Source organism: Coregonus clupeaformis, chromosome 23 (assembly GCF_020615455.1).
Source record: "Coregonus clupeaformis isolate EN_2021a chromosome 23, ASM2061545v1, whole genome shotgun sequence".
Lineage (NCBI taxonomy): Eukaryota > Metazoa > Chordata > Actinopteri > Salmoniformes > Salmonidae > Coregonus > Coregonus clupeaformis.
Window position 1 is genome coordinate 27,995,058 of NC_059214.1, and position 24,017 is coordinate 28,019,074.

General features: G+C 47.8%; 1 protein-coding gene across 3 annotated transcripts in view; it reads left to right on the forward strand.

Annotated features, from left to right (window-relative positions):
- The window catches only part of cacnb4a (calcium channel, voltage-dependent, beta 4a subunit), a 68,106-nt gene that overhangs the window by 7,856 nt on the left and 36,233 nt on the right, over positions 1-24,017 (forward strand). Inside the window, exon 1 of one of the 3 annotated variants that reach the window (XM_041844758.2) lies at positions 21,359-21,730. The exons of the other annotated variants lie outside the window; for them this stretch is intronic. Coding sequence (XP_041700692.1) covers positions 21,686-21,730 — 45 coding nt within the window. The 5' untranslated portion in view covers positions 21,359-21,685. Of the gene's footprint in view, positions 1-21,358; positions 21,731-24,017 lie in introns of those variants that run through there. 3 annotated transcript variants of the gene reach the window in all.

Here is a 24,017-nt window from a genome sequence, read left to right on the forward strand (position 1 = left end):
ATCATCAGCGTACAGTGACACCTTTGTTTTTAAGCCCTGGATTTCTAATCCCTTGATATTATTGTTGGATCTGATTTTAATAGCTAACATTTCGATGGCCATAATAAATAGATATGCCGATAGTGGACAACGTTGTTTCACTCCTCTTGACAGTTTAAAACTTTCGAATAAATATCTATTATTTACTATTTTACACCTAGGGTTACTATACATGATTTTAACTCATTTTATAAGAGATTCTCCAAAATTGAAATGCTCCAGGCATTTATATATAAACCCCAGTCGTACTTTATCAAATGCCTTTTAAAAGTCTGCTATGAATAGCAGGCCTGGTTTCCCATATTTTTCATAGTGTTCTATTGTTTCCAGTCCTTGCCTTATATTATCTCCAATGTATCGTCCATGTAAAATAAACCTGTCTGATTAGAATGAATAATGTCCGACAATACCTTTTTAATTCTATGTTCTATACATTTTGCTAGAATTTTTGCATCACAACACTGAAGTATAAGAGGCCTCCAATTTTTTTAAAGGACTGGATCTTTATATTTTCCACTTGTATCCTGCTTCAGTAATAATGAAATCAGACCTTCTTCTTGAGTGTCTTATAATCTACCATTTTCATACGAGTGGTTAAAACATGCTAATAACGGTCCTCTGAGTATATCAAAAAAGGTTTGGTATACCTCGACTTAAAGTCTTTAATTGCATCCAGAAGTTCCTCCTCTGTAATTTCACCTTCACATGAGTCTTTCTGTATGCTGTTAATTTTACATTATCAATAGAAAAAAATCTCTACAATTAGCTTCAGTTAGAGGAGATGGAGGCGACTGAAACGAAAACATATGCTTAAAGTACTTTGTTTCCTCCTTCAAAATATCATTTGGTGAATCATGGGTGACACCGTCATTTGTAACCAGTTTCAGTAAAAAAATTTTGGTAGCATTTCTATGTTGAAGATTAAAAAATAATTTGTTGCATTTTTCACCATATTCCATCCAGTTTGCTTTATTTTTATAATATATTACACTTGATCTTTCTTGAATAAGTTTCTCCATTTCTTTTTGTTTTTCCTCTAAATTATTCTGAGCCTCTATGTTACAGTTTTTATTGCTGTCTATCTGTTCTGTTAAATTTCAATATCCTCGCCCACGTGGAAATTCAGTAAGAGTAATGTATATGCCAATTATATGATGGTCTGACCGTATTCTGTGCCCTATCAACACTTTAAAAAAAGTTTTAACGAATAAGTGCATCGATGACGTCGTCCCCACAGTGACCGTACGTACATACCCCAACCAGAAGCCATGGATTACCTTCTATTTCCTTTGTTAGTATGGACTCTTTTGACCTAAATTGCTTTTGTTTTTCGAGATGAGTACTGAATTGCATGGCCTCTAAAGGCACATTTAAAAGTGTTTTATACAATAAGGGGATTTGCTGTACCTATGTTATGTTGGAAAAAATCAGTTATAAATTCCTCTGTCCTAGTTAAAAACAATTTATCATCCAATAGGCTTTGATTACATTTGCTGACTGCAGGAATGTCCACCAGAGCTGTTGCCAGAGAATTGAGGAGTATTTCTGTCTGTCATAAAGCCCTTTGGTGGGGAAAAACTCATTCTGATTGGCTGGGCCTGGCTCCCCAGAGGGTGGGCCTGGCTGCCAAGTGGGTGGGCCTATGCCCTACAAGGCCCACCCATGGTTGCACCCCTGCCAAGTCATGTGAAATCCATGCATTAGGGCCTAATTTATTTATTTAAATTGACTTATTTCCTTATATGAACTGTAACTCTTTGAAATTGTTCATTTATATTTGTGTTCAGTATAGTTCTAGGAACTGGACAGAAACTTCCAGACATGATTTATGTCCGGGGCTCCAAGGTTAAAGCCATGACTGTCTGAGTTGGGACGGGAGTCTTCATATTTAAACATTTTAATTGAAAGGGCTTTTACATTCATTCACCTCTGAAATAAATCTAATTTTGGAAGCGAAGTAGCGAAGCTTGTCTGAATCCGCTGAATGCTGTCTGAGATCTAATTGCCTTTCTAAATCACAATGGCTGTGTCCTAAATGGCACCCTATTCCCTAAATAGTGCACTATATAGGAAATAGGGTGCCATTTGGGATGTAGACAATGCCTTAAACGAAGCCATCTGGTTAGCCTATTTTTTCAGTTATAGTAGCAGCAGCAGCTATAGCAAACTGATTACAAGATGCTGTTTCTACGGTTAATCCCTTTTATGTAGGTCGCCTGGCTGAACTCTGGAGCAGTTCATTTATGAGTCACTTCTTCATGAGGCTTTGGAAACTTCTCACCCTTTCTCACCCTCCTCTATCCCTCATCTCCCCTCATATCCTCTCCTCTTCTCTCCCCCTCCTCACACTACCAGTACCAGTCCTTCAACAGCAAATCATAATGGTTCATGACCTTATTACTCGAGAACCTTTTATAAAGTCAGAGGGAGAGGGTCTTATCCTGGCTGACACCAGACATCAGCCAGAGTCTGCTTCTTAAGCCAGGCAAAGAGGATCTGCCAATGTCAGGCACAGGAGGTTGGTGGCACCTTAACTGGGGAGAACGGGTTCGTGGTAATGACTGGAGCGGAATCAGTGGAATGGTATCAAATACATCAAACACATGGTTTCCAGGTATTTGATGCCATTCCATTTGCTCCGTTCTGGACTATATTATGAGCCGTTCTCCCCTCAGCAGCCTCCACTGATGTCAGGGTGTATCATGTTTCAGGAGAATCAATCAATCAATCAAATGTATTTATAAAGCCCTTTTTACATCAGCAGATGTCACTAAGTGCTATACAGAAAACCCAGCCTAAAACCCCAAACAGCAAGCAATACAGAGGTAGAAGCACGGTGGCTAGGAAAAACTCCCTAGAAAGGCAGAAACCTAGGAAGAAACCTAGAGAGGAACCAGGCTATGAGGGGTGGCCAGTCCCCTTCTGGCTGTGCCGGGTGGAGATTATAACAGTAAAGTCTTCAGTAAAGACTTAACAGTACATGGCCATTAAGGCCAGATTTTTCTCCAAGATGTTCAAACGTTCATAGATGTCCAGCAGTGTCAAATAATAATCACAGTGGTTGTAGAGGTTGCAACAGGTCAGTACATCAGAAGTAAATGTCACTTGGCTTTTCATAGCTAGGCATTTAGAGGTTGAAATAGCAGGTGCGGTAGAGAGAGAGTTGAAAACAGCAGGTCTGGGACAAGGTAGCACGTCCGGTGAACAGGTCAGGGTTCCATAGCCACAGGCAGAACAGTTGAAACTGGAGCAGCAGCACGACCAGGTGGACTGGGGACAGCAAGGAGTCATCAGGCCAGATAGTCCTGAGGTATGGTCCTAGGGCTCAGGTCCTCCGGGAGGGGAGGGAGAGAGGGAGAGAGAGAATTAGAGGGAGCATACTTAAATTCACACAGGACACCGGATAAGACAGGAGAAAAACACCAGATATAACAGACTGACCCTAGCCCCCCGGCACATAGACTATTGCAGCATAGATACTGGAGGCTGAGACGGGGACGGGGACGGGGGGGGGAGACACTGTGGTCCTGTCCGACAATACCCCCGGACAGGGCCAACCAGACAGGATATAACCCCACCCACTTTGCCAAAGCACAGCCCCCACACCACCAGAGGGATATCAACAGACCACCAAACTACTACCCTGAGACAAGGCTGAGTATAGCCCACAACGATCTCCTCCACTGCACGAGCCTGAGGGTGCGACAAACCGGACAGGAAGATCACCTCAGTGACTCAACCCACTCAAGTGACACACCCCTCCTAGGGAAGTCATGGAAAGCACGAGTAAGCCAGTGACTCAGCCCCCGTAATAGTGTCAGAGGCAGATAATTCCAATGGAGAGACAGGAACCGGCCAGGCAGAGACAGCAAGGGTGGTTTGTCGCTCCAGTGCCTTTCCGTTCACCTTCGCACCCCTGGTCAGACTACACTCAATCATAGGACCTACTGAAGAAATGAGTCTTCAGTAAAGACTTAAAGGTTGAGACCGAGTCTGCGTCTCTCACATAGATAGGCAGACCATTCCATAAAAATTGAGCTCTATAGGAGAAAGCCCTGACTCCGGCTGTTTGCTTAGAAATTCTAGGGACAATAAGGAGGCCTGCGTCTTGTGACCGTAGCATATGTGTAGGTATGTACGGTAGGACCAAATCGGAGAGATAGGTAGGAGCAAGCCCATGTAATGCTTTGTAGGTTATCAGTAAAACCTTGAAATCAGCCCTAGCCTTAACAGGAAGCCAGTGTAGAGAGGCTAACACTGGAGTAATATGATCACATTTTTGGGTTCTAGTCAAGATTCTAGCAGCCGTGTTTAGCACTAACTGAAGTGTATTTAGTGCTTTATCCGGGTAGCCGGAGAGTAGAGAAATGCAGTAGTCTAATCTAGAAGTGACAAAGTGACATTCTGTTCATTTTTGGGACCGAGGGTATGCCGACCTCAGCGGAGGCTGATAACCCAAGGAACACTCAAAGGGCGAAAGACCTGTGGAAGAGCAGGGAAGGGTGTTGCGGGCGTATTCGACCCACACTAGTTGCTGGCTCCAGGTGGTGGGGTTGGCGGAGACCAGGCAGCGCAGACCCAGATGCAGACAGTGTCAAAGTAACAAAAGTGTATTACAAAAACAGGGGGAAGGCAAACGACAGGTCAAGGGCAGGCAGAGGTCAGTAATCCAGATCAGAGTCCAAAAGGTGCAGAATGGCAGGCAGTCTCAGGGTCAGGGCAGGCGGGGGCTGATAACCCAAGGAACACTCAAAGGGCGAAAGACCCGTGGCAGTGCAGGGAAGGGTGTTGCGGGCGTATTCGACCCACACTAGTTGCTGGGGGGGTTGGCAGAGACCAGGCAGCGCAGAGTCGTCTACAGGTCTTGGTTGGCTCGCTCCGACTGGCCGTTGGACTGAGGGTGAAACCAGAGGACAGGATGGCCGATGACCCAATGAGTGTGCAGAACGCCTTCCAGAACTGGGACGAGAACTGAGGACCCCGGTCAGAGACCATGTTCCATGGGAGTCCATGGATCCGGAAGATGTGCTGCACCATGAGCTGGGCCGTCTCTTTGGCGGAGGGTAGCTTTGGGAGAGGAATGAAGTGGGTGGCTTTGGAAAACCGGTCCACAACTGTCAGGATGGCGGTGTTGCCATCAGACGGGGGAAGACCCGTGACAAAGTCCAGGGATATGTGAGACCAGGGACAGTGAGGAACAGGCAGAGGTTGGAGGAGACCAGCCGGAGATTGCCGAGGAGTCTTGTTCTGCACACAGATCGTGCAGGCGGTGACGAACGCGGAGACGTCAGGAACCATAGTAGGCCACCAAAAGCGTTGTCGCACAAAGGCCAGGGTCCGATGGGAGCCCGGGTGGCAGGCAAGCTTGGAGGAGTGGGCCCACTCCAGAACCAAGGCAGGCTGCGCTGACTTCTGGCAATGAGCGTGGCGGAACGGGCTCCAGCCAATGATGGCACCAGTAGACCAGTCAATAAAGGGGCTGTGTTTCTGGAGCCAAGAGAAACCCAATACCAGGACCGGAGTTCGGCTGGGAACGCTGCGCCTCCCGGACCTGCTTCCCTATTCCCCAACTGAGTGCCGTCGCCAAGCACGAGGTGGGAAGGATGGTCTCTGATTCCGGGGGTGTAGCCGTGGGGCTATAGCGGCGTGACAGTGCATCTGGCTTGACATTCTTGGATCCCGGTCGGTATGAGACGGAGAAGTTGAACCGTGTGAAAAGCAGGGCCCACCTAGCTTGCCTGGAATTGAGACGCTTGGCGGTGCGGAGATATTCCAAGTTCTTGTGGTCTGTCCACACATTTACATTTACATAATTTAGCAGACACTCTTATCCAGAGCGACTTACAAATTGGTGCATTCAATTTATGATAGCCAGTGGGACAAACACCTTTTTAAAAAATTTTTATGGAGGGTGGGGGAAGAAGGATTACTTTATACTATTCCAGGTATTCCTTAAAGAGGTAGGGTTTCAAGTGTCTCCGGAAGGTGGTCAGTGACTCCGCTGTCCTGGCGTCGTGGGGGAGCTTGTTCCACCATTGGGGTGCCAGAGCAGCGAATAGCTTTGACTGGGCTGAGCGGGAACTGTGCTTCCGCAGAGGTAGGGGAGCTAGCAGGCCAGAGGTGGATGAACGTAGTGCCCTCGTTTGGGTGTAGGGTATGATCAGAGCCTGAAGGTAAGGAGGTGCCGTTCCCCTCACAGCGCCGTAGGCAAGCACCATGGTCTTGTAGTAGATGCGAGCCTCAACTGGAAGCCAGTGGAGTGTGCGGAGGAGCAGGGTGACATGAGATAACTTGGGAAGGTTGAACACCAGACGGGCTGCAGCGTTCTGGATAAGTTGAAGGGGTTTAATGGCACAGGCAAGGAGCCCAGCCAACAGCGAGTTGCAGTAATCCAGACGGGAGATGACAAGTGCCTGGATTAGGACCTGTGCCGCTTTCTGTGTAAGGTAGGGTCGTACTCTGCGAATGTTGTAGAGCATGAACCTGCAGGATCGGGTCACCGCTTTGATGTTAGCGGAGAACGACAGGGTGTTGTCCAGGGTCACGCCAAGGTTCTTTGCACTCTGGGAGGAGGACACAATGGAGTTGTCAACCGTGATGGCGAGATCATGGAGCGGGCAGTCCTCACTGCAACTCCCCTCCAAGTCTCCGACCACTACTTTTTATCATTTTCTCTCACGCTCTCCTCCAACACTACTCACTCTGCCCCTACTCCGTGGGTAATGTGCCGTCGCAACCTTCGCTACTCTCTCCTCTTCCATCCTATCATCTCTTCCCACGCTTTTTCAGTTCTGCCCACAAATGTTCTATAGGAATGAGGTCAGGGCTTTGTGATGGCCACTCCAATACCTTGACTTTGTTGTCCTTAAGCCATTTTGCCACAACTTTGGAAGTATGCTTGGGGTCATTGTCCATTTGGAAGACCCATTTGCGACCAAGTTTTAACTTCCTGACTGATGTGTTGAGATGTTGCTTCAATATATCCACATAATTTTCCTTCCTCATGATGCCATCTATTTTTTGAAGTGCACCAGTCCCTCCTGCAGTAAAGCACCCCCACCGCATGATGCTGCCACCCCCGTGCTTCACGGTTGGGATGGTGTTCTTCGGCTTGCAAGCTTACCCTCTTTTTCCTCCAAACATAACGATGGTCATAATGGCCAAACAGTTATATTTTTGTTTCATCAGACCAGAGGACATTTTTCCAAAAAGTACGATCTTTGTCCCCATGTGCAGTTGCAAACCGTAGTCAGGCTTTTTTATGGCGGATTTGGAGCAGTGGCTTCTTCCTTGCTGAGTGGCCTTTCAGGTTATGTCGATATAGGACTTGTTTTACTGTGGATATACAGTGGGGAGAACAAGTATTTGATACACTGCCGATTTTGTAGGTTTTCCTACTTACAAAGCATGTAGAGGTCTGTAATTTTTATCATAGGTACACTTCAACTGTGAGAGACAGAATCCAGAAAATCACATTGTATGTTTTTAAGTAATTAATTTGCATTTTATTGCATGACAAGTATTTGATCACCTACCAACCAGTAAGAATTCCAGCTCTCACAGACCTGTTAGTTTTTCTTTAAGAAGCCCTCCTGTTCTCCACTCATTACCTGTATTAACTGCACCTGTTTGAACTCGTTACCTGTATAAAAGACACCTGTCCACACACTCAATCAAACAGACTCCAACCTCTCCACAATGGCCAAGACCAGAGAGCTGTTTAAGGACATCAGGGATAAAATTGTAGACCTGCACAAGGCTGGGATGGGCTACAGGACAATAGGCAAGCAGCTTGGTGAGAAGGCAACAACTGTTGCCGCAATTATTAGAAAATGGAAGAAGTTCAAGATGACGGTCAATCACCCTCGGTCTGGGGCTCCATGCAAGATCTCACCTCGTGGGGCATCAATGATCATGAGGAAGGTGAGGGATCAGCCCAGAACTACACGGCAGGACCTGGTCAATGACCTGAAGAGAGCTGGGACCACAGTCTCAAAGAAAACCATTAGTAACACACTACGCCGTCATGGATTAAAATCCTGCAGCGCACGCAAGGTCCCCCTGCTCAAGCCAGCGCATGCCCAGGCCCGTCTGAAGTTTGCCATTGACCATCTGGATGATCCAGAGGAGGAATGGGAGAAGGTCATGTGGTCTGATGAGACAAAAATAGAGCTTTTTGGTCTAAACTCCACTCGCCGTGTTTGGAGGAAGAAGAAGGGTGAGTACAACCCCAAGAACACCATCCCAACTGTGAAGCATGGAGGTGGAAACATAATTCTTTGGGATGCTTTTCTGGAAAGGGGACAGGACGACTGCACCGTATTGAGGGGAGGATGGATGGGGCCATGTATCGCGAGATCTTGGCCAACAACCTCCTTCCCTCAGTAAGAGCATTGAAGATGGGTCGTGGCTGGGTCTTCCAGCATGACAACGACCCGAAACACACAGCCAGGGCAACTGAGGAGTGGCTCCGTAAAAAGCATCTCAAGGTCCTGGAGTGGCCTAGCCAGTCTCCAGACCTGAACCCAATAGAACATCTTTGGAGGGAGCTGAAAGTCTGTATTGCCCAGCGACAGCCCCGAAACCTGAAGGATCTGGAGAAGGTCTGTATGGAGGAGTGGGCCAAAATCCCTGCTGCAGTGTGTGCAAACCTGGTCAAGACCTACAGGAAACATATGATCTCTGTAATTGCAAACAAAGTTTTCTGTACCAAATATTATGTTCTGCTTTTCTGATGTATCAAATACTTATGTCATGCAATAAAATGCAAATTAATTACTTAAAAATCATACAATGTGATTTCCTGGATTTTTGAAGTGTACCTATGATAATAATTACAGACCTCTACATGCTTTGTAAGTAGGAAAACCTGCAAAATCGCCAGTGTATCAAATACTTGTTCTCCCCACTGTAGATACCTTTGTACCTGTTTCCTCCAGCATCTTCACAAGGTCCTTTGCTGTTGTTCTGGGATTGATTTGCACTTTTCGCACCAAAGTACGTTCATCTCTAGGAGACAGAACGCGTCTCCTTCCTGAGCGGTATGACGGCTGCGTGGTCCCATGGTGTTTATACTTGCTTACTATTGTTTGTACAGATGAACGTGGTACCTTCAGGCGTTTGGAAATTGCTCCCAAGGATGAACCAGACTTGTGGAGGTCTACAATTTTTTTTCTGAGGTCTTGGCTGATTTCTTTTGATTTTCCCATGATGTCAAGCAAAGAGGCACTGAGTTTGAAGGTAGGCCTTGAAATACATCCACAGGTACACCTCCAATTGACTCAAATTATGTCAATTAGCCTGTCAGAAGCTTCTAAAGCCATGACATCATTTTCTGGAATTTTCCAAGCTGTTTAAAGGCACAGTCAACTTAGTGTATGTAAACTTCTGACCCACTGGAATTGTGATACAGTGAATTATAAGTGAAATAATCTGTCTGTAAACAATTGTTGGAAAAAATTACTTGTGTCATGCACAAAGTAGATGTCCTAACCGACTTGCCAAAACTATATTTTGTTAACAAGAAATTTGTGGGGTGGTTGAAAAATGAGTTTTAATGACTCCAACCTAAGTGTATGTAAACTTCCGACTTCAACTGTAGGTCTCCATAGCCTTGGTCTCCGGACCTGACAGCAAGTACAGTCGTCCCCGGGGCGGAGTGGTGCCTGGGAGAAGGTTGATTCCGCAGTCGTAGGGTTGGTGCGGCGGAAGCGAAGTGGCCCAGGCCTTACTGAACACCTCCCGGAGGTCCTGGTACTCCGCGGGAATGGCGGAGAGGTCCAAAGGCAACTTCCGAGCCCCCAGGAAGACATCCTGGGGCAGGCTGTGCTGACTTCTGGCAATGAGCGTGGCAGAACGGAGAAACCCAATACCACGAGAACCTGAGGAGACTTAATTAGCAGGAATTGGATCGTCTCACTGTGGTTCCCTGATACTCGTAGGTTGATGGGGGTGGTATTGTGGGTGACCTGGCCTATAGAGCGCCTGTCCAGTTCTCTAACATCCACAGGAATGGAGACGGGCTGAGTGGGGATGCCCATCTCGGACGCCAGGGTAGCTTCCATAAAGCTCTCATCGGCCCCAGAGTCTATGAGTACCCGGAGAGATTTCGACTGGTTCCCCCACAGCAAGGTGGCATGAAAGGGGGTGCGAGTAAGGGAAGAGCAAAAGTTCTCCATATGGCCCACCAGAGTACTCATTCCTACCGGTGAGCCTGGTCTTTTAGTGGCAGGTGGACACAAAATGACCAGTAGTCCCGCAATACAGGAAACTCTTCGTGTGAAGCCTGTATTGGTGTTCGGCTGGAGACCTAGGAGGCCTAGCTCTGCCTAGTTGCATCGGCTCGGGAAGAGGTGAATCGGTAGACTTCGGAGACTCTCGGGGGAACTCGGGTAGCCTCGGGTTCTCTCGGCAACGGAGCCGTCGGGGACTTCCGGGATGCCTCGGAGGCGAGGTAGAATCCTTGGGCGGGCGAGTGGAATCGGACTTCCTCTCTTATCTTCGTTCCCGTAGTCGCCCGTCAATCCGGATGGTCAAGGCGATGAGCGAGTCGATATCTGTCGGTAGTTCCCTGGCTGCAAGCTCGTCCTTTACTTCCTCCGATACTCCGTGCAGGAACGTGTCAAACAGCGCTTTCGGGTTCCAGGCACACTCAGCTGCCAACGTGCGGAAATCCACTGCATAGTCTGCCACGCTGCGGGATTCTTGCCGAAGCTGGAGTAACTTCTGGGTGTCGTAAACCTTCTTTAACTCCTGCAAGAACTCCTCCAGACTGAAGCATACGGCTGACTGTTGTTCCCACACTGCTGTAGCCCAGGCGAGAGCCCTCCCGGACATCAGCGTGATGAGGTACACTATCTTAGAGCGGTCCGAGTGGAAGAAGGAGGGCTGCAGCTCGATGATGAGCAAACACTGAGCGAGTAATGCCCGACAGGTTCCCGACTCTCCAGCGAAGCTTGCCGGGGGAGGTAAGCGGGGTTCTCGGGAAACCGTGGTGGCCAGGGAGACCGCACTGCTAACAGCCAGGTTACTGAGGGGCTGGGAGATTACCGTTGTGGTAGGCTGCCTAACAGACAACCTGCGGAATTGCTCCAGCAATGTGTTAAACGCTCGGTCATGGCGTTCAGCCAAGGTCTGGAACCCTTCCATGAGACCACGAAGCAACTCCTCGTGCCTTCCAATGGTGGCTCCTTGGGAGGAGATGGCGTTGCGGAGCTGTTCCGAGTCTGCTGGGTCAGTCATGGCCAGTTCGTACTATCACGTTTCAGGAGAAGACCCAGATGCAGACAGTCTCAAAGTAACAAAAGTTTATTACAAAAACAGTGGGCAGGCAAATGACAGGTCAAGGGCAGGCAGAGGTCAGTAATCCAGATCAGAGTCCAAAAGGTACAGAACGGCAGGGAGTCTCAGGGTCAGGGCAGGCAGAATGGTCAAAACTGGGAAAACTAGAAAACAGGAACTTGAGAAAGACAGGAGCAAGGGGGAAAACGCTGGTAGGCTTGACGAAACAAAACGAACTGGCAACAGACGAACAGAGAACACAGGTATAAATACACAAGGGATAAGGGGGAAGATGGGCGACACCTGGAGGGGGGTGGAGACAATCACAAAGACAGGTAAAACAGATCAGGGTGTGACAGGGTGTGCTGTATATGTCTATGTCTATGAGATGAGTCTGCTATACCTTTAAAGGGTTCCAAAAGGGTTCTTCGGCTGTCCATATAGGAGAACCATGTTTGGTTCCAGGTAGAACCCTTTAAAGGTTACAGGTAGAACCCTTTTGGGTTCCATGTAGAAGCCTCTGTGGAAAGGGTTCTACATGGAACCCAAAAGTGTTCTACCTGGAATCCAAAAGGGTTCTACCTGGAACCAAAACGTGTTCTTCAAAGGGTTCTCCTATGGGGACAGCCGAATAACCCTTTTAGGTTCTAGATAGCACCATTTTTTCTAAGAGTGTAGCTAGGTCAGTTACTGTTATACAGAACAGCATTCTGTTTGGATCTGTGGGATGAGTCTATGGGATAAGCTTCAGTAACTAGGACAGTAACTTGTTACATCATAGTGAGTCTGTCTCTTAAGATCAATGGGATGAGTATTTTCTCTGCTAGCTAGGACAGTAACTGGTTACAGCACAGTGGGTCTGTTTCTGTCTCTTAGGATCTGCAGTGATGCAGTTGCCAGCCGGGCTACACAGCTGTACTGTACATAGACATCTCATTGAGTACAATGATGTCAAAATTCCGTTTTGAAAATGTTTTCTGGTGGAAAACTTCCATATTTAATTTTGTACCCTCATTTTGTACCCTAATTCAGATGACAAGTAGATAAATGATGGTACAGTCAGCTATTTAGGCAGAGTGTCAGCTCTTGGTGCAGCTGGGTCTCTCTCTCTCCCTGGAGACCTGTAGTGCACTAGTGCTCTCTGCTGCCTGCTTCTAGAGACCACTGAACATAGGCCATATAATATCTCATGCCTTAAAATACTGTACCTTCACCTTGACTCTCATTCTAAATTATAGGTGTTTTTTATATTATATATATTATTTGTTTGTATACATACACACATTACATGAAGCTTCCCATACTGATGGTATTAGATGAGGCCAGTCCAGTGAAGAAGATGGGCTATCACTATGTGTGAAAGCACATAGAAGGGATGACCCCCCTTCCCCCTTCCCATTACTGAAGCCTCAGGGGTTTACTGCAGAGGTCAGGGGATGTGGAAAGGATGAACCCTCCTCTTCCTCCCCATTATCCTAAAAGGGTGTTGGGTAGGAGAGAGTCAAACCTGTCCTAAAAGGGGGTTGTTTATTTGATTTATTTTACCTTTATTTTAGCAGGGAGTCACCATTGAGACCAGTGTCTCTTTTTCAAGGGAGCCCTGCATTTACAATTTCATAGAGAAGTTTGGAACCACCAAGACTCTTCCTAGAGCTGGACGCCCAGTCAAACTGAGCAATCGGGGGAGAAGGGCCTTGGTCAGGGAGGTGACCAAGAACCCGATGGTCACTCTGACAGAGCTCCAGAGTTCCTCTGTGGAGATGGGAGAACCTTCCAGAAGGACAACCATCTCTGCAGCACTCCACCAATCAGGCCTTTATGGTAGAGTGGCCAGATGGAAGCCACTCCTCAGTAAAAGGCACATGACAGCCCACTTGGAGTTTGCCAAAAGGCACCTAAAGGACTCAGACCATGAGAAACAAGATTATCTGGTCTGATGAAACCAAGATTGAACTCTTTGGCCTGAATGCCAAGCGTCACGTCTGAAGGAAACCTGGCACCATCCTTACGGTGAAGCATGGTGGTGGCAGCATTATGCTGTGGGGATATTTTTCAGTGGCAGGGACTGGGAGACTAGTCAGGAGCGAGGGAAAGATGAACGGAGCAAAGTACAGAGAAAACCTTGATGAAAACCTTCCAACAGGACAACGACCCTAAGCACACAGCCAAGACAATGCAGGAGGGGCTTCGGGACAAGTCTCTGAATGTCCTTGAGTGGCCCAGCCAGAGCCCGGACTTGAACCCGATCTAACATTTCTGGAGAGACCTGAAAATAGCTGTGCAGCTGACAGAGCTTGAGAAGATCTGCAGAGAAGAATGGGAGAAACTCCCCAAATACAGATGTGCCAAACTTGTAGCGTCATACACAAGAAGACTCGATGCTGTAATCGCTGCCAAAGGTGCTTCAACAAAGTACTTAGTAAAGGGTCTGAATACTTATGTAAATGTACTATTTCAGTTTTCTTTTTGTAATACATTTGCACAAATTTCTAAAAACCTGTTTTTGCTTTGTCATTATGGGCTATTGTGTGTAGATTGATGAGGGAAAAACAATTGAATCAATTTTAGAATAAGGCTGTAATGTAACAAAAATAAATAAAAGTAAAGGGGTCAATGGTTACACCCTTTATGTACAATTCCAGTTGAGGTTTAGGTCTTAGAGAATGTTTTTAACCAAATACAATGCTTTTAGTTTTGGATGTATTTAAGACCAGTTTATTATTAATCACCCATTCTGATCCTGACTGTAACTCCTTATTTAGAATTTCAGTGAGCTCACTGGCTTTGGGTGCTGACATGTAGAGTGTGAAATCATCCGCATACATAGTAATTCTAGCTTTGTGTAAGACCAGTGGCAAATCATTTGTACAAATTGAGAACAGTAACGGATCCAAGGCAACTGCCCTGAGGTACACTGCACTGTACATATCTGATGTTTAGTGCTGAGCGATTAGTGCTTTTTGAGGTCAGTTCGGTTTCATTTCGATTATTAAAAAATAATCACAGTTTTCGATTTCGGACATTAATGCACTATGCATCATGTGGGTTGAACACAGAATAAAACAATTAATAAAAGTCCCATGATGGTAGTAACTGGCCATTTCTACTTATAACTTACAGTATTAACCATCATGTATTCACATTACTTGAATAAAATATTTCAATTGTTGTGTATATTACATTTGTTTTATTTGATGACTTTATTATTTAACTCCAAGTCTTCATCTCATCTCTATAGAGCCGCTACCTATGCTGTGTGACAAAATCACTATTTTAGTAGTTCTTCAAAGTAAATAAGGCATACTTTTATGGCTGCTGAATACCAATTGTCAATTGCTTAGATCATGTATTTTCAGGTAGAGATACCTCGCGAAGCAACTGCTTTCTGTCCCTCTCGATCGTGCGTTCGCTCTTCTCTCTGTCTCCGTGTCTGCTCCACAAAGACCGGACAAGTAGGCGAGCGCACTGTTGCGTATGTGTACACGTTCACATGCCTGCTATGCGTTGTTATGGTTTCCGACAGTGTGCTGCGTTACGGATGAATGGGTTGTCAGAATCGTGGCGCATGTCATTAACGACAGAGTGATGTTCAATGTGAAACTGTGCAGATGTCCGTTCTTTTACAACTAGGCTAGATATAACATTGGCGGCGAAGATGGCTGAATTCAGTTTACCACCGCAGCACCATTCCTCGCCGTGCCTGGCCGAACCTCCAGTCCCGTGGAATAACTGGCTTGATAGTTTTAACACTTATTTAGAAGCTATGGACTTTTCTACAATCTCCAACAAGCGGAGGACAGCACTTCTCCGTCACTGCCTTGGTACAGAGGACAGAGGATTTTCAGAGCGCTTGGATCGGCTCCTACATTCACTGCTGCAGTCAGCCTCTTACGGAACCACTTCGCCGGGAAAGGGCGAGTGCTCCTCCGACCTACCGGCCTCACGGAAGAGACACCAACGGCGGGTGAGTCCATTCAAAGCTACGTGGCTAATCTGAGGGATTTGGCTAGCTCTTGTAACTCACGGGACACTTCAGGACTGAGATCATCAGGGATCAGTTGATAGAGGGACGTTATGTGAAAAGACAGGAGAAACTGCTTTTGGAATCGGATAATTTACAACTAGATGGAGCTATTAAAATAGCACTCCAGGTTGAAGCGGTGTTGGAATGCTCTTCTATGCTAACAGACAGCTCTCACATACACTCGGCCCCCAGCCATTCTCACACAGCAGCTTCAGCCCGAGCAGGCGCACTACAACGATCACCCTGCGCTGCGCCTCCGCGTCGATAGCTGCATGGACACAACACCGACATGCCCGTGCAGCAGGCACAGACAAACAAACAGAACTAGCTGTGGCAACTGTGGGGCTAGCTCTCACAATTCAAGGGCTTCAAACTGCCCAGCCCGGTGGGAAAATATGCAAGAACTGTTCAAAATACAATCACTTTGCGAAAGTGTGTTCGTTCTGCCCCTGCTACTAGCTCCACCCAGAACAGGCCCTTCGTTTCATCTCACTCTCAACATGAACACGCGGAAATCGAACCGTCTCCACCAACCATGTGTCATTCAGGACATGCACTGTGCAGCTGGGTGAGGTGGGTTTGCCTTTGCTGCTGGATACTGGCGCTGCGGTGTCGTTGCTCAACCTTGCCACTTACTACAAGTTTTTCAGTCACCTACCACTCCAACAGCCCTCCACTGCCCTGTGTGGGTACGGTAGATCTAAGATAGACATTGTAGCACCCTCCAGGTCCCAGTACCTGCGGCACCAAACATCTGCCATCATTCACATTTCATGTTGCAAAGCGGGCGTGCCAACCTCCTGGGCCTCGACCTCTTCACAGGCTTGGGATTCACACTGAGAGATGAGCAGTGGGTCAGCTATCTACCAGGTTACCTGCACATGGCAACAGAACTGGCCGACTCTGTTTGATGGACTGGGCTGCCTCACAGCCTTTACTCACAGGCCCCTAGTGAATCCGGAAGTGACCCCAGTCATGCAGCCCCTGCGGCGCATTCCCTTTGCACTGCGTGATGATGTCACAAAAGATCTCCAGTCACAGTTGGATGCAGGCATCATTGAGCCAGTCAACGCTGCCCCCTGGATTTCAAACTTGGTCATTGCAACCAAAAAGTCCGGTGGAATCCGGACCTGTGTGAATCTCCGTGCTGTGAACAAGGCCGTTGTCCCGGATAAGTACCCCTTGCCTACAGCTGAGGAGCTGACCGCACAATTCCATGGCTCCACGATCTTCCACGAAGCTTGACCTTCGTCAGGGTTATCTTCAGTACCCCCTCCATGCAGCTAGCAGAGACCTCACGGCCTTTGTCACACACGCTGGCGTGTTCAGATATACTACGCATGCCTTTTTGGACTTAGCTCCGCCCCCCAGCTGCTTCCAGAAGGTGATGAGCACCATCCTCGCTGGAATACCTGGGGTGGCGGTCTATCTGGATGACATCGTGGTCCACGGCCCTGACCTCCACATCCATGATTATCGACTCCACAGAGTATTCAGTGCTCTACTGCGGAACAACCTGACCCTGAACGGTGGAAAGTGCACCTTTGCAGCTCCAGCCGTCGAGTTTGTGGGCTTCCCGCCTGTCGGCCAAAGGCATTGCCCCACTCATGTCGAACATTGAAGCCGTCCACCGGATCCCGGAACCGACCTCAGCCTCTCAGGTGGCCTCATTCTTGGGCATGACAGCTTACTACCTCCGGTTTCTGCCCCACTACTCTCAGACCACAGCGCCCCTTCGCCCAGCTCCTCAAGAAGGATGAGCCATGGGCCTGGACGGCAGCCTGCTCAGGCGCGGTCCCGCTCACTGAAGAGCCCAGCTCACCACAGCCCCAGTCTTGGCTCACTTTGACCCCGTCTGCCACACCATTGTCACATGTGACGCCTCAGCTGGAGCACTAGGAGCTGTCCTCTCACAGCTGCAGAATGGCATTGAGAGGCCCGTCGCCTTCGCCTCAAGGGCCCTGAGCCCCCACAGAACAACGGTACTCTGTGGGCGAACGAGAAGCACTGGCCTGTGTCTGGGCGTGCGAAGGTGGCACCTCTACCTATATGGCCGTCTGTTCACACTCGAACCCGACCACCAGTCCCTCCAACGCTTCTGTCAGCATCAGGAACTGGCCACAAGCCACTTCGGCTGCACAGATGGGCCGACCGCCTCAGACAGTATGACTATCAGCTGAGGTTCACTCCCGGGGGAGGGATAACGTGGTGGCAGACCTCCTCTCACGCTCCTTTGACGCTCCTACTCCAACCGTCTTGCCAGACGACAACGAAACAGAGCTTGTACAAATGCTCTACGCTCCTCTTCAGTCAGTCGTCTCACTGGAGGAGCTGAAGCAAGCATCGGAACAGGATCCCACACTGTCTACCCTGCGCACCTACATACGCACTGGATGGCCAGCACATGTGCCGGAAGAGCTGGCGACTTTCACTAGAGTGAAGCACGAACTTTCTTGCTGGGAAGAAGTCTGTGTCTCTCGAGGTTTTGCACTGTGGTCCCGAGTGGCCCCTGCGTGCGCGTGTTCTATCCATGGCGCACGAGGTCACTTGGGCATAGTCAAGGTCAAACAGCGATGTCGAGACCTTGTGTGGTGGCCAGGCATCGACCCACGACATTGAAGCCCTGGTCAGGGATTGTGCTGCATGCCTCCTCAGTGGGAAAACAGGACAGTCCGCCCCACCCCCCTGCAGCCTCTCGCATGGCCGTCCCACCCCTGGGAGCACATCCAACTGGACATCTGTGCGCGAGATCCATGGACACGCAGTCCCTCACCATCAGCGCTTCCTGGTGGTGGTGTATGACCTCCCACTCTAAGTGGCCAGAAGTGGTTCCTGTCGGAACTGTCACAGCACAGGCCATCGTGGACATCCTAGACAGCCTGTTCACAAGGTGGGGCCTACCCCTCACCCTTACCACGGACAATGGGCCCCAGCTAACCTCTGCCGAGTTCTCCTCATATCTCAGCAACAAGGGAATCAAACACATCCCGGCCTACTACAACCCACAAGCTAACGGAGGGGTGGAACGCTTCAACCAAACGCTGAAGAACGGCATCAGAGCGCACCTGGTCCAGGGTGCACGTTCCAAACTGCTTTGAATCAAACGCTAATGCACTACAGAGCAAGCAAACACACAACAACACAGGTCTCCCCCGGCATCCCTCATGCTAGGTCGTGAGATGGAACTGCCACTGGACAGACTCAGAACACAGAGAGTAGCAGAACCGCGACTAGGCGCACCCAAGAACAGCAGGCAGTGACCAGGCACCAAAGAGCAATGAAACAGCGTTTTGACAAGGCACACAGGGTGAAGAAGTCGATCATTCAAGTGTCAGACTGGGTCCGAGCCCACGGCCTCAGCGGTGCAACAAAATGGCCTCATTCTGGTCGGACCCCTTGCAGGTCAGTCGACAACTGGGGCCCGCCACATTCATGATGAGCAATGGATCACGCTGGCACGCCAGCCCCTCAGAAAAGTCCCTGCCCCTCAAGGAACACGAGGCACACAAAACAGACATGCAGGCCAGAGACGCCACCGGATGGACCTCCTCCACCACTACCACCTGAGCCCCAGCCTCTGTGGGTTCCCCAAGGGCCAGAGCCACAAGCGGTGACGGTGGAAGAAAGGCCCTATGCGGGCACGAACTGCGCCCTGCTTATCTGGGGACTACTTAACCTCTTTTCATTCTTAGGCTCCGTTAGGTGTCTTAGTCAACCTCCAGGTTAATGGACTGAACTGGCTAGTTTGGAGAGTCCATCCGTTTAAGGGGTTAATGTTTATTTCTTACAGGTATCACTCTAGGTTCTTGCCCTATGGACATTTTATATATGGTACCAGTCCCTGGTTTTGGAAAGGGGGAAATGTTATGTATGGTACGACGTGCTGGCCGTCGTACTGTACGTTGTTATGGTTTACGACAGTGTGCTGCGTTACGGATGAATGGGTTGTCAGAATGCGTGGCACATGTCATTAAACGACAGAGTGATGTTCAATGTGAAACTGTGCAGATGTCCGTTCTTTTACAACTAGGCTAGATATAACACGCACAATTTTAGATTTTATTTTATTTGACCATTTAAAATACATAAAGAAGCCACACCAGGCAACCAATACATTTATCAACATTGACGAGGATTATATACACAAAAAGTCAAAGACTTGTTTCCATTGGTAGACATGGACCTTCTGTGCCATACATTCAAGGAGAGAGTCAAACCTGCTGTAAGTCTCTTCATCACTAGAGGCCGATATTGCTCCAGTCTTCTACCATGTCTTTAGAAAGGAGCTCTCTGAGTCCCAACAAATATTTCGCTGTAATTTCCCTTGATTAAATCGAAGGGACACACTTGTTTGAAAATCTATTTTTTTTATCGAAATGGAATCAGAAACTAGAATTATAGAAATATATCATGAATATATCTCCTCATTATAAAATGAAATTATTTGTATGTCTAATTTTACACTGAGTATACAAAACATTAAGAACACCTACTCTTTCCATGACATAAACTGACCAGGTGAATCCAGGTGAAAGCTATGATCCCTTATTGATGTCACTTGTTAAATTAATTTCAATCAATATAGATGAAGGGGAGGAGACAGGTTAAAGAATGATTTTTAAGCCTTGAGACAATTGAGACATGGATTGTGTATGTGTGCCATTCAGAGGGTAAATGGGCAAGACAAAATATTAAAATGCCTTTGAATGAGGTATGGTAGTAGGTGCCAGTCGCAATGGTTTGTGTCAAGAACTGCAACGTTGCTGGGTTTTTCTTGCTCAACAGTTTCCTGTGTGTATCAATAATGGTTCCACCACCCAAAGGACATCCAGCCAACTTGACACAACTGTGGGAAGCAATGTAGTCAACATGGGCCAGCATTATTGTATCATGGTGGAGTGACACTTAAATAAAATGTTTCTCTCACACGCACACACACGCACGCGCACACGCATGCACGCATGCATGCACGCATGCATGCACGCATGCAAGCACGCACGCACACACACACACACACACACACACACACACACACACACACACACACACACACACACACACACACACACACACACACACACACACACACACACACACACACACACACACACACACACACACACACACACACACACACACACACACACACACACACACACACACACACACACACACACACACACACACACACACACACACACACACACACACACACACACACACACACACACCTGCATCCCACTGCTGGCTTGCCTCTGAAGCTAAGCAGGTTCGATACTGGTCGGTCCCTGGATGGGAGAACAGATGCTGCTGGAAGTGATGTTGGAGGGCCAGTAGGAGGCACTCTTTCCTCTGGTCCCCCCCCCAAAAAGATTTCAATGCCCCAGGGCAGTGATTGGGGACTTTGCCCTGTGTAGGGTGCCGTATTTTGGATGGGACGCTAAACAGGTGTCCTGATTCTCTGTGGTCACTAAAGATCCCATGGCACTTAGCGTAAGAGTAGGGGTGTTAACCCGGTGACCTGGCAAAATTTCCAATCTGGCCCTCATACCATCATGGCAACCTAATCATCCCCAGCTTCCAGTTGGCTCATTTATCCCCCCTCTCCCTGTAACTATTTCCCAGGCTGTTGCTGTAAATGAGAATGTGTTCTCAGTCAACTTACCTGGTAAAATAAGGGTTCTAAAAAATAAAAAAACACACACACACATTAGCCTCTTCACCAAGCCACCATATGACAGAGGAAAATAAAAAGAGAAATGGGAGGGAATAGAGGTAAAGAGAGAGAGAGAGAGAGAATACAACAGAGGGTATTAGACACTGGTAGAAAATTACAAGAGACCCCAGTCAGAGATGGAGGGGAAAGGCTGCTGCGCTCAAGCTACAGACCCCCATCTCCTCTCCTCTTCTCTCCCTTATTCACCATCAGTGAGAATGCTCGCTCAAGCTGACTGGAGCATGAAGCAGCCAATCAGCAGCCTGCCTCCCTGCTTTGTCATCAGCCTATGATTGAGGAACAGTTGGCTCTTCGTTTGGAAGGCAGATAAAATGCCAGGTCTGGATCTAGAAAGCAGCCTCTGGGGATAACTGAAGCTCTGCGTTGCCTTATTATGGGTTTAAGGACAACTCTTTAAGCTTGGGGCAAAAACATCAAATTCACTCTCAAGGCTAAGGGAGACAAACAATAAGAAGGGGCTTTTTCACATTTCTGCTTTGGTGTGGTTGTTTTCTATCTAGAGGGAATGTAACCCCCATTAATCCATCTCTGGTGCTGGTGCTTCAATCCATCGTTACTCTTTTTGTCAATTCGTCAAGAGGTGCTTGTTGGAATATTAAACCTCCATGTATGATAATTTGTACCTACATGGATTCGAAGACTCGGAGGCGGTGAGTAAGGGGTTATGGTGGAGGGCTAGACGGTGTAAGCAGTGTTAATTGCCTGTGCCGTGCTGTTATTTTCTCATTGTGTGTGTGTCTGAGAAAGAGAGAGAGGTGCCTGTGTATTGACAACACCATAGAGTTGACACTGGTTGAACATGCAAACACACACAATATGCACTCAGACACACACACACAGGGTCGGAGGAGGGTGGAGACTCAGCGTGAATAAGAGAAGGTGTGTGGATCATGGGGGGAAGGGAATGGAGGAGAGGGATGCATGTGTCTCTGTGTTACTGCACAGTTCTCTGTATGGTTCTCTGTATGGTCCTCTGCATGGTTCTGGTTCTCTGTATGGTCGTCTGCATGGTTCTGGTTCTCTTTATGGTTCTCTGTATGGTCCTCTGCATGGTTCTGGTTCTCTGTATGGTCGTCTGCATGGTTCTGGTTCTCTTTATGGTTCTCTGTATGGTTCTCTGCATGGTTCTGGTTCTCTCTATGGTTCTCTTTATGGTTCTGGTTCTCTGTATGGTTCTCTGTGTGGTTCTCCAAGGCTAATGTTGTTTTCTGATGCCACTGAAGGAGAACAAGCTAGATGAACCCTTCATTCCTTCATTCCATATCATTGAACATCCACTGATCTAGACATACAGGACTCTCTCTATACCATCTACCATGTCTTTGGATGACTGATTAGCCAGTACACGCTGTAACTCTCTGTATGTGTGTGTGTTTAGCCAGCAAAGCCCTAGCCTTCCCTTTAAGGTTGTGATTGCTTAATGTATCATTATGTAGCCCTTTGGAACAGAGAGCTGCAAGCGTTTTGTCTCTCATTTAAAGGGACAGCGTCCCACCATTTTCCTTCTCTCTCTCTGTTGTTTTCTCCTTTCACTCTTTCTCTCAGATGGAAGCATGTATAGTACAGACAACACAGACATAGGAATGCAGATGATCATAGGTCCAAAACACAGAGCAGTACCACAGTCATATCAATGCAAAGAGATGTGTCTGTTTCACTACACAAGGCTAGAATAGGTCTTCATACACACAACCATTATACTCAATTGCTATGGAGCAACCCAACTTTATATTGACGTGTGATGGGCATCAACAAGAGAAAAACGTTTTTGGGCTGGGTAGGGAGTGAAGGGAGGGAGAGAGGAGTGAAGGGAGGGAGAGAGGAGAGAAGGGAGGGAGAGAGGAGAGAGGAATGTAGGGAGGGAGAGAGGAGTGAAGGGAGGGAGAGAGGAGTGAAGGGAGGGAGAGAGGAGAGAAGGGAGGGAGAGAGGAGACAGGAATGTAGGGAGGGAGAGAGGAGTGAAGGGAGGGAGAGAGGAGAGAAGGGAGGGAGGGAGAGAGGAGAGAAGGGAGGGAGAGAGGAGAGAGGAATGTAGGGAGGGAGAGAGGAGTGTAGGGAGGGAGAGAGGAGGGGAGTGAAGGGAGGGAGAGAGAGGAGTGGAGGAAGGGAGAAAGGAGTGTAGGGGGGAGAGAGGAGAGGGGAGTGAAGTGAAGGGAGGGAGAGAGGAGAGAGGAGTGAAGGGAGGGAGAGGGGAGTGAAGGGAGGGAGAGAGGAGTGAAGGGAGGGAGAGGGGAGTGAAGGGAGGGAGGAAAGGGATGGATAGAGGTGAGGGGAGGGAAGGGAGGGAGAGGGGAGTGTATATTCACACTGAGCAGGGATCTAACGTGCCTTTTCACACTCTCTGCCTCCATCTGTTTTCCTGTAGATTTACGAAACAAAACATAATATTATTTACATCACATTGTCAAGAAATTACACTGTAATTGCACTATTATTACACGGTCATAATCTTTTCTATTTCCAATACATTTCTCTTACTGTATGTTCTGGTTAATTTGTTTGTCCTTACTTGGGGACCAGCTCCAATAGGTTCATCAAGACCTGGCCAAATCAGTAACACTTTATTTGGATAGTCCATCTGATGCTCTACAGCAGGGATGGGCAACTTTGATTGGGGTGGGGGCTACAAAAAATCTGAACTCATCATGAGGGGCCGCAGTTCTACACATTTTGCCATGTAGAGAAAATGTTGCTGCTTAAAGCAAGTTTGCTGCAATTCTACACATTTTGCCATGGGGCAGAGAGAAGATTTTTTAATATTATAACTCATTTCATGCAATTCTACTCATTTTGCCAGGGGGCGGAGAGGATAATTAGCTGTTTTACAGCAAATATCGTGCAATTCTAAACATTTTGCCATAGGGTGGAGAGAACTGTTTGCAGTTTTTCATATGATATCTGAGTGAGACTGACTAACAAAATCAATGCGGTAATTCG